The 12130-nt window shown below is 30.5% G+C and overlaps 2 protein-coding genes across 3 annotated transcripts in view; one reads left to right on the top strand and one right to left on the bottom strand.

The window, feature by feature from the left end:
• Positions 1-12130, bottom strand: part of LOC142223481 (uncharacterized) — a 525017-nt gene that overhangs the window by 308174 nt on the left and 204713 nt on the right. The window lies entirely within an intron of this gene.
• The window catches only part of LOC142223482 (uncharacterized), a 146205-nt gene that overhangs the window by 21157 nt on the left and 112918 nt on the right, over positions 1-12130 (top strand). For both annotated transcript variants that reach the window (XM_075293367.1, XM_075293368.1), the window contains exons 4-7: positions 2859-3031; positions 7946-7999; positions 8507-8653; positions 9026-9155. In XM_075293367.1, the coding sequence (XP_075149482.1) occupies positions 2859-3031; positions 7946-7999; positions 8507-8653; positions 9026-9155 (504 nt within the window). The remainder of the gene's footprint in view (positions 1-2858; positions 3032-7945; positions 8000-8506; positions 8654-9025; positions 9156-12130) is intronic.

A 12130-nucleotide genomic window follows, 5' to 3' on the forward strand; every position in this document is an offset into this window, starting at 1 on the left:
CTATAGAGATAAAATTTTGACAAAATTGTCTATAGATATAAAATTTTGACAAAATTTTCTACAGAGATAAAATTTTGACAAAATTTTCTATAGATATAAAATTTCGACAAAATTTTCTAGAGAAATAAAATTTTGACAAAATTTTCTATACAAATAAAATTTTGACAAACTCTTCTATGGAAATAAAATTTTTACAAAATTTTCTATAAAAAACAAAAATTTTCTAGAAAAATAAAATTTTGATAAAATTTTCTAAAGGAACAAAAATTTGACAAAATTTGCTACAGAAATAAAATTTTGATAAAATTTTCTAAAGGAACAAAAATCTGACAAAATTTGCTACAGAAATAAAATTTTGACAAAATTTTCAATAGAGATAAAATTTTGACAAAATTTTCTACAGAGATAAAATTTTGAAAAAAATTTCGATAGAGATAAAATTTTGAAAAAAATTTCGATAGAGATAAAATTTTGACAAAATTTTCTATAGAAACAAAATTTTGACAACATGTTCTATAGAGAAAATGTTGACAATATTTTCTATAGAGACAAAATTTTGACAAACTTTTTTTTGACAAAAAAGAAAACTTTTCAAGAACTTAAAGAAAAATTGAAATTATGGATGATTATCTAAGGATTTACGTGATAGAATGACCTTAATAACGGGGTTTGTAGAATTCTACCAAAAATGGTAGAATAGTTTTTTAAAAAATTCCCCTCCAACTAAATTTTCTAAATATTTTTTCAAATTTTTTTATAGAAAATAAAAATTTCTGTAGCAGCAAAATTTTAACAATCTCTTCTATGGAAATAATATTTTGACAAAGTTTTCTATAGAAATAGGATTTTGGCTAAATTTTCTATAGAAATAAAATTTTGACAAAAATTTACCAAAAATAAAATGTTGATAAAATTTTCTATAGAAATAAAATTTTGACAAAATTTACAAAAAAAAAATAAAATTTTGATAAAAGTTTCTATAAAAAACAAAAATGTTGACGAAATTTTCTATAAAACTAAAATTTTTAAAAAATTTTCTAAAGGAATAAAAAATTGACAAAATTTGCTATAGAAATGAAATTTTGACGAAATTTTCAATAGAGCTAAAATTTTGACAAAATTTTCCGTAGATATAAAATTTTGACAAAATTTTCTATAGAGATAAAATTTTGACAAAATTTTCGATAAAAATAAAATTTTGATAAAATTTTCTATAGAGATAAAATTTTGACAACATTTTCTATAGAGATAAAATTTTGACAAAATTTTCTATAGATATAAAATTTCGACAAAATTTTCTAGAGAAATAAAATTTTGACAAAATTTTCTATACAAATAAAATTTTGACAAACTCTTCTATGGAAATAAAATTTTTACAAAATTTTCTATAAAAAACAAAAATGTTGACGAAATTTTCTAGAAAAATAAAATTTTGATAAAATTTTCTAAAGGAACAAAAATTTGACAAAATTTTCAATAGATATAAAATTTTGACAAAATTTTCAATAGAGATAAAATTTTGACAAAATTTTCAATAGAGATAAAATTTTGACAAAATTTTCTATAGAGATAAAATTTTGAAAAAATTTTCGATAGAGATAAAATTTTGACAAAATTTTCTATAGAGATAAAATTTTGACAAAATTGTCTATAGAGAAAATGTTGACAATATTTTCTATAGAGACAAAATTTTGAAAAAATTTTCTATAGAAATAAAATTAAAAAAAAAATTCTATAAAATAGAATTTTGACAAAATTTTCTATAGAAATAAAATTTTAAAAAGCTCTTTTATGGAAATACAATTTTAACAAAATTTTCTATGGAAATACAAATTTGACAAAATTTTTCATAGAAGTACAATTTTGACAAACTCTCGTATGGAAATAAGATTTTGAGAACATTTTGTATAAAGATAGAATTTTGACAAAATTTTGTACTGAAATAAAGTTTTGACAAACTCTTCTATGGAAATAAAATTTTGACAAACTCTGATATGGAAATAAAATTTTGACAAAATATTCTATGGAAATAAAATTGTGAAAAAATTTCAATAGAAATAAATTTTTACAATATGTTTGTACAAATCTATTTAGGCAAAGGGCGGTTATCATAAATCTTTTTCGGAAGGTTCTAGTGTGGTTCACTTTGAGTTTAGTGAAATGCCTGAATTTAAAATGTTGACAAAATTTTCTGTAGAAATACAATTTTCACAAAATTTTCTATAGAAATAAAATCTTGGCATAATTTTCTATAGAAATAAAATTAAAAAAAAAGATTGGACAATATCTTCTATAGTAATACAATTATGTACAAAAATTTTGTTTTGTTTGGTAGTTTTTCGTAAAATTTTCCCCAAATTTTGATAGATTGTTTGTGGCTAGCGTGGCAACCGTGTCTTCAATGCCTATAGGGAGAAAAGTTGAAAGAATTTAAAGACCATTTTATATAAAGGAATTATTCTTTGAATGAAAAACTAAGAAAGGTTATTGACTAAAGGCAGAATTGGTCATACAAAATTACGTATATAAAACTCAATAATTTCCAGTACAAAAATATAAAAAATTGGTTGAATTTTGATTAGAAATACTAAAAGACCTTTCGCCTACACTGTGTAGATTTTCTGGCGTGTATTTTACTATCGTCTTAAAATTCCCAAAAGAAATCCTCAATTTTGCCCTCTCACACATATCATTCTAAGTGAAGAGATATTTTTTACTTCAACATTCACATTCATACATCTACGTACACAATAACTCTCATATATCATAACCAACATTCTTCTTCTTATTCTCTTCATTTCACTTCTTTTCTTTACATTTTTTGTTTTTGTGATCCCACTAATCTTCCATGTCCATAGGTCCTTGAAGAGTTATTGGTTAAATTGGATATTGAGCATGTAACCTGGACAACGAGTAAAAAAGGTTATTTCCATCACGTCGTCTTTCCCTTGCAATCGGGTGAACCATGCGAGACCACATTGCATTGTTTAACGGAACTGGGTATTGGCACTAAATTGAATTCCAGTGTCAGGTAAGTTGAGTCAAAATTGTCTACATTGCACCAAAGAGATCATAAAGTAAGAAGAAAACCCAATAAGGAAACTTTTGCAACAATAGAAAGAAAGAAATCCGAGTAGACAATAACCAGAACAGTCTCAAGTACATAGTGGGGGTGTAAGTATAAGTGTGTGTAAATGTGATTGGTTCTCTTCTTCTCTCTGTGTCTCTGTGTGCATTGTTAACTAAGAGCAAAGTGCAAGAAAATCCCACTGTCTATGGCTATGATGATGACACTGTCTTGGACCTTCAAGAGACAACTACGACGACGACGACGATGATGTTGACATTCTATTGTTCCAAAGTGCAAAAGACAACATGACCAGACATTTATTTCAAAGGATACAAGCCATTTTATGCCACCTGCAGCATTTTTCGCAGGCTACCTTAGTGCTTTCCATTGCGGCTGTTGGTGTTGGTGGTGGTCGAGTGCAAAAGTTCTTCTTTGATATGGGCTTTTAAGTGGCCATTCTTATCAGTTGTCAGAACATGAAATGTGTTCTCACCATTTATGGGTGTTGTTGACAGTTTATATGAAGCCTTTGCTCTCAAATGCTTTTCTAGATAAGGTTGAAGGCCAGAACTGTTGTTGAAATGGCCACATAAAATTCTTTTAAGAAAAGCTAGAGCGATAGAGAAAGAGAGAGAGAGAGAGTGGTAGAAAATGCATAGCAAGCTTTTATGCCAGTGGACTGCAACTATAAAACCAAGGAGAAAGAGGATTAGTTTTAGTAGCACATTAGCATTGAATATTCGATTTAATAGGCTGTTATGCTAGGTACTATAAGCCTCCAAAGTCTCCACTATTGGAGACATGAAAATCGATTGAAATCGATTATCAATAGTTGGTATGAGCATCTAGATACAGGGTGATATTATTTCAAAAACATTTAGATTTATTGCATTCAGAACTAAAATTATTCGATTGCTTTATGATTGTATACAAAACCAATAGTGACTATCGTTAGAACCCTCCAAAATTTAAGTGTGATTAGATCGTTTGTTTCTCATACCATTGCTCGTTACCGTGATATCGTGGCAGTGTTGCATGGCATTCAAAAGTGTCCGACAAAATGGTAAAAAATTGTGAAATTATTCGAAAAGTGATGACCACATTTTAAGACAGAAAACTTGCTTGTTAGCTGAAAATATCGCGCTTTTTGGAACTTTAACAAAATCGAATATATAAAAATAAGCCGGATTTTCCTTCCTGACGCAATAACTCCAGAACGCTCGAACCGATTTCCACGGTTTTGCATTCGTTGGAAAGGTCTCGGGCTCCGTAAGGTTTATAGCTAAATTCAAGAAAAGTTTCAACGGAAAAGCGAGAAAATCTTTATTATATATAGCGTCATCTCTGATGCAACCCCAGAACACACGAGCTGATTTCCACGGTTTGACGTTGAAAAGGTGTCGGGCTCTGTGAGGTTTATAGATATAGAAAATTCAAGAAAAGTTTCAACGGAAAAGCGGGAAAATGGATTTTTGCAAACTTGCAGAGAAAGTGACCTCCCTTTAAAAAAATAGAACAAAATCTAACCTTGGGTAGTTTGTGAAATGAATATAGGGTATGTGAATTTACGATATCTGGTCGGGGAGGAGCGAAGGAGGGGGTTCCCTTCTGCCCGATTTTTTGAAAATAGAAAGTAGAAGATTGTCGATAAATGGGAACTCGGTACATAATTTTATGATTTTTCCACAGGCTTCTGCCAGACTTTTTTAAGTAAAAAAACTTAAATTTACATGAAGTTGTAAAAACCATGGAGTGAATAATCAGTACTTCCGTTTTTGTACCAGTTTTTGTCCCCTGACCATACCCTTTAAAAGAGTTCAAATCTTTTCGAATTTGTTTTCAGATCTAAGGATATGGTTGATTAAGTTAACGAAAATATGCTTCGGGAGGCGCAGCGAATCGGGCCGGGTTACGCTAGTTTTCTATAAAAATAAAATTTTGACAAAATTTTCTATAGAAATAAAATTTTGACAAAATTTTCTATAGAAATAAAATTTTGACAAAAATTTCTATAGAAATGAAATCTTGACAAAATTTTTTATAGAAATTAATTTTTTGATCAAATCTTCTATAAAAATAAGATTTTGATAAAATCTTCTATAGAAATAAAATTTTGACAAAATCTCCTATAGAAATAAAATTTTGACAAAATTTTCTATAGAAATAAAATTTTGACAAAATTTGCTATGAAAATAAAATGTTGACAAAATTTTCTATAGAAATCAAATTTTGACAAAATTTTCTATAGGAATAAAATTTTGACAAAATGTTCTGTAGAAATAAAATTTTGACAAAATTTTCTATAGAAATAAAATTTTAACAAACTTTTCTATAGAAATAAAATTTTGACACAATTTTTTATATAAATAAAATTTTGACAAAATTTTCTTTAGAAATTAAATTTTTTATAAAATCTTCTATAGAAATAAAACTTTGGTAAAAATCCTCTATAGAAATAAAATTTTGACAAAATTTTCTATAGAAATAAAATTTTGACAAAATTTTCTATAGAAATACAATTTTGACAAAATTTTCTATGGAATAAAAATTTTGACAAAATTTTCTGTAGAAGAAAGATTTTGATAAAATTTTCTATAGAAATAAAATTTTGACAAAATTTTCTATAGAAATAAAATTTTGACACAATTTTTTATATAAATAAAATTTTTAAAAAATTTTCTATAGAAATAAAATTTTGACAAAATTTTCTATAGAAATAAAATTTTGACAAAATTTTCTATAGAAATAAAATTTTGTCAAAATTTTCTATAGAAATAAAATTTTGACAAAATTTTCTATAAAAATTTAATTTTTGATAAAATTTTCTATAGAAATAAAATTTTGACAAAATTTTCTATAAAAAATTTTTTATTTTTTTTTATATAAATAAAACTTTTACAAAATTTTCTATAGAATTAAATTTTGACAAAATTATTTATAGAAATAAAATTTTGACAAAATTTTTTATAGCAATAAAATTTTGACAAAATTTTTTATAAAAATAAAATTTTGACAAAATTTTCTATAGAAATTAAATTTTTGATAAAATCTTCTATAGAAATAAAATTTTGATAAAATCTTTTATAGAAATAAAGTTTTGACAAAATTCTCTATAGAACTAAAATTTGGAAAAATTCCTATGAAAATAAAATTTTGATAATATTCCATATAAATATGGAATATTATCTTTTTTGTATACAGCAAGAGTCGAATAAGGACACATTGCCCAAATCAGGAATAAAGCAAGATCAATTTACGCCCTCGTATTGTCACCCGCTGCTCGTATTTCTCGTTTTTATTGAGGGAGAGTCCGAGGATCCTAGTATAAATTATGAGCCCTTAAATGTCCCTATTACTGGATTTATGAGATCATATATTGACCTTTTGATGTCAGCAGGCTCGTATAAAGACTTAATTTAGATGATTTCTAATACAAGAGTGTCATAAAAGCAAGTTACTATCGCAAAGGGAGCCACCGTGGTGCAATGGTTAGCATGACCGCCTTGCATACACAAGGTCGTGGTTTCGATTCCTGCTTCGACCGAACACCAAAAAGTTTTTCAGCGGTGGATTATCACACCTCAGTAATGCTGGTGATATTGCTGGGGTTTCTAGGCTTCTCTAAGTGGTTTCACTGCAATGTGGAACACCGTTCGGACTCGACTATAAAAAGGTGGTCCCTTGTCATTGAGCTTAACATGGAATCGGGCAGCACTCAGTGATAAGAGAGAAGTTCACCACTGTGGTGTCACAATGGACTGAATAGTCTAAGTGAGCCTGATACATCGGGCTCACTTAGACTATATTATTCGCGGGCAATGAATTATAATAATAAGAATTTAATTTGGATATAGCCCCTTAGCCTTGGCAATATTCCGTCACGTATAACCAAATAATCTATGAGATAAACATATAAATAAATTTTCGCCTACCGACTATCGCCATGTTTGTGTTTACACAAACTGTGTATTCAATTCAATCAGTCTAGTTCTATAGTTTCATTCACTTCTTCTCACTCCCTCTCTTTTCTAACTTAAAAGAATTCTCACCATATGTGGTGGTAAAATCTTTCACACAAATATATGGTAAAGTTACCTCAAATCACTGTCCATGAGATATACATTAAAATAAGTATTCGACTATCGCCCATTGTTATGGTTGTGTTTACACAAAATGGTATTTACAATAAAATGGGATTTGTCATCTGTATGTGTGTACGTATGTATTGGAATCAGTCATGAATTTATTTCGTAAATCGTTTACAATTATTCTGGCTCAATGGATTCTATCACTTCTTCTCTCTCTCTTTTCTTGATCTTAGAAGAGTTCTCACCACATGTGGTGGGGAAATCTCTCACACAAATATATGGTAAAGCTCCCTCGATGTGGTCTCCATGAGATATACATTCAAATATGTTTTCGCCTATCGCCTTTTCTCATAGTTGTGTTTACACACTAATTACAACAAAATGGGATTTTTTATCTGTAGGTGTGTGTGTGTATTGGTATCAGTCATGAATTTATTTCGTAAATTGTTTACAATCATTCTGGTTCAACGGATTCTTTAACTTCTCTCTCTCTCTATCTCTTTTTTCTTGATCATAGAAGAGTTCTCACCACATGTGGTGGGGAAATCCATCACACAAATAAATGTGAGGAATGAGCAAGCACACTAGAGAGGAATTAATAATTATAATTACATTTTGTATTAATTTTTCTAAGAGGAATTATATAAAAAAACAAAACTTTATTATTCGATTTGCTATACATTTATCCATAAATCCATAACAATATTTTCTTTGTGGTGGATTTATTCACTATGCTTTGTTTTTGTTGTTGTTAACTCATTTATATGTATTTCTATTATTATTCCAGCGTTTTACCCTGCAGCGTTAGTTATGATGCCTTAACTGTGGTGGAAGATGAGAGGTAAGCAATTGCATTTAGACTAAGTTTACATTTTATTTAGAAGAAACAAAAAACAAACGAGGCCAGAAAAACAAATTGTAAATGGTAATTTCTAGGTGACCCAAAAAAAAAACTGATATCATCCAGACAACTACTTGCATTGAAATGTTGTTAAATGCATTTACATGTATTTGGCCCATAGGTCATGGTAGACATTTGCTATCTTATTATGCAAATGTGACCTCTTTCTTGTTTTTTAAGAGAAAATAAATGTAAAATAAATGCCAACGCCAGACAAATGGAGAAAAGAGAAATGGCCAAAATAAACGAAAGAGATTTGAATCTTTTGGAATTTCTAATTTAGAACATTAGAAAAGGCAAAAAAAAAAAAACGCAAAATCAAGGATAATAAGATACCATATGAAACGAGAAACAAATTTTTAATTAAAAAACATCGAAAAACATAGTGATTTTGTTTATATTTATATACACGTTTTTTAAATCCTTATTTCCCCCTTTTGCTTCCAGTGATGCCATGGACGGTGAAGAACTCTCTAGATGGAATAATTTTGTGGAATCTATTAAATCGAAATTAACCGTAAAACAGGTTGTTGATGGTGTACGTGCTGGGGGTTCATTGTCCTTTGACTATCTGCTTTTAATTGTGACGGCTGAGTAAGTTCGAAAAATGAAGTGTTAGTGACATTAGCACGTCATTTAATTCGTTTTTTTAATTCGGGTTAAAGAACACAGAAAATGAATGCATGCCTAAAGCTTTGATATTGTAGTTCAATAAAGGATTTTGCCCGAAAAAAATCTAAAATCTAAACTAAACTCGCCTGTCCACGTATAATACGTGCTGATGATTTCACAAAATTTTTTTCCCAACCTCATTATAAATTCATGCTCATCTCATCCAGAATAAAACCCAAAAAAAAAAAAATATGAATTTAATTAAAAATTTACCTGATGAATTTCATGATTATTTTTTGATATTTGAATTTTCATATTTTTGTTGTTGTTTTTTTTTTATACATTCTATTTCAGTTCTTTGGCTGCCTTAGGTCTAGTCGAGAACAATGCTCCCAATATCACAGCTGCTATGTTGGTCTCACCCCTAATGGGTCCAGTGATGTCTATAACATTTGGTGCTATTATCTCGGATAGAGAATTAATTGTGAGTAAATGTGTATATATTATTTGTTGGATTTATAAAATCCTGTAAATAAAATTTATAAGGAAACGATAAAGTTGGTGGAAGGTCCAAAAATTTAATACTCCAAAGCACCTATATTAAATTGTTTTATAGGAGACGCACGAACGGACAAATTTTGACCCAGAAAGTTATGAAAATAATCTAATTCTTATGAATTTTGCGACTCTAGGCGTTTTCACAATTTTTTTCAGGAGAGTAAAAAACAAAAACAAATCGTACTTACTGTTAATTGGTTTCTTTGTAACTTACCTAAAAAAAGAATAAAATAAAATTTTGTTAATAAGAATTAATCTTTGCTTAAAGTGGGTTTATAATTTAATATTTTTGTAAAATAAATAAAAAGTTAAATATAAAAAATTTCAATGCTTTAAGCTATTAGCTCTGAACTCCCTAAAATAAAATTGTTTTAACGGAAAATTAAATTTTTAAAAATTTTACAAAATTTCCCAAAAATATTAATTTTTATTTTTTTTTTTTAATTCTGTAAAACCATCCTTATTTTTTGTACACTAACGTCATTCTTCGTCAATTTTGACTACAGCCTATTTGAGGCGCTTAAAATTGCATCATGACCAAAAAAAAAAAAACAAGTATATACGGCCGTAAGTTCGGCCAGGCCGAAACTTATGTACCCTCCACCATGGATTGCATAGAAACTTCTACGAAAGACTGACATCCACAATCGAATTACTTGGGTTGTGGTATCTTAAAACTTCTTAACATCGTTTTCTAAATTGTGACTTAGTCCATACGTGGTAGAGAGCCATAATTGAAATATGGGGGTCGATATGAATCAATTTTTGTGTGATTGGGGATCGATTTATCTGAGGGCTATATATAACTATAGACCGATATGGACCTAGCTGGTCATGGTTTTTAACGGCCATATAATAGCACAATGTACCAAATTTCAACTGACTCGGATGAAAGTTGCTCCCCCAAGAGGCTCCAAAACCAAATCTCGGGATCGTTTTATATGGGGGCTATATATGATTATGGACTGATATGGACCACATTTGGCATGGCTGTTAAATATCATACACTACCACCCCGTACCAAATTTCAACCAGATCGGATGAATTTTGCTTCTCCAAAATGCACTGGAGCTGAAACCTGGGGATCGGTTTATATGGGGGCTATATATAGTTATGCACTGATATGAACCAATTCATGCATGGTTGTTGGATACGACTTACTAACACCACGTACCAAATTTCAACCGATTCGGATGAATTTTGCTCTTCCAAGGGGCTCCGAAGGTCAAATCTGGGAATGGGTTTATATGGGGCCTGTATATAATTATGGGCCGATTTCGATCAATTTTTGCATGGGTGTTTGAGGCCATATATTAACACCACGTACCAAATTTCAACTGAATCAGATGACTTTGGGTCTTCCAAGAGGCTCCGGAGTTCAAATCTGGTGATCGGTTTATATGGGGGCTATATATAATTATGGACCGATGGGGACCATTTTTTGCATGGTCATTAGAGACCATATACTTACACCATATACCAAATTTCAGCCTGATCGGATGAATTTTGCTTCTCTTCGAGGCTCCGCAAGCCAAATCGGTTGATAGGTTTATATGGGGGCTATATGTAATTATGGACCCATGTGGACCAATTTTTGCACGGTTATTAGAGACTATATACTAACATCATGTACCAAATTTCAGCCGGATCGGATAAAATTTGCTTCTCTTAGATCAATCGCAAGCCAAATTTGGGGGTCCGTTTATATGGGGGCTATACGTAAAAGTGGGCCGATATGGCCCATTTGCAATACCATACGACCTACATCAATAACAACTACTTGTGCCAAGTTTGAAGTCGATAGCTTGTTTCGTTCGGAAGTTAGCATGATTTCAACAGACAGACGGACGGACATGCTCACATCGACTCAGAATTTCACCACGACCCACAATATATATACTTTATGGGCAAGCAATATTTCTTCTCTTATCACTGAATGCTGCCCGATTCCATGTTAAGCTCAATGACAAGGGACCTCCTTTTTATAGCTGAGTCCGAACGGCATTGCACATTGCAGTGAAACTACTAAGAGAAGCTTTGAAACCCTCAGAAATATCACCAGCATTACTGAGGTGGGATAATCCAGCGCTGAAAATTTTTTTGGTGTTCGGTCGAAGCAGGAATCGAACCCACGACCTTGTGTGGTTATGCTAACCATTGCACCACGGTGGCTTCCATTACACCACGGTGTTTTGATATAGACCCCATATAGACCGGTGTTTCTATATAGACCCCATATAGACCGATCTCCCTATTTTACTCCTTGGACTTCTAGAATCCGTAGTTTTTACCCAATTTGCCTGAAATTGGAAATCTGGAGGTATTCTAGGAAAATAAAGAGATGTGCCAAAAATGGTGATTATCGGACCATGTTTCGATATAGCCCCCATATAGACCGATCTCCAGGTTTATTTCTTGGGTTTCTAGAATCCGTAGTTTTTATCCAATTTGCCTGAAATTGGAAAGCTAGAGGTATTCAAGGACCATAAAGAGGTATGCCGAATATATTGAGTATCGGTTTTGATATAGCCCCCTTATAAACCGGCCCTCCGATTTGGGGTCTAGATTCTAGAACTACAATTAAATGTTCTGAATACGGTGTGTATACCTCCATGTTTTGGTATAGCCCCCATTACACCGAGCTCCCGATTTAACTCCTAGGGTTTCTAGAAATTGTAGTTTTTATCCGATTTGCCACAAATTGAAAATATACTGGCATTTTAGACCCATAACAAAATATATATGATTTAGTTTTATCGGTCCATTTGGTAAGGCCTCCATATAGACCGATTTCACTTATTAAGGGTATAGAAGGCGCATCTTCATTTTCTTGCACACTTACAAGAGATGTTTATGATTCCTCTAAAACTCACACAAAAAATGGTTCTTATAAATTCAGAA

The sequence above is a fragment of the Haematobia irritans genome, chromosome 2 (assembly GCF_050003625.1).
Source record: "Haematobia irritans isolate KBUSLIRL chromosome 2, ASM5000362v1, whole genome shotgun sequence".
Taxonomy (NCBI): Eukaryota; Metazoa; Arthropoda; class Insecta; order Diptera; family Muscidae; genus Haematobia; species Haematobia irritans.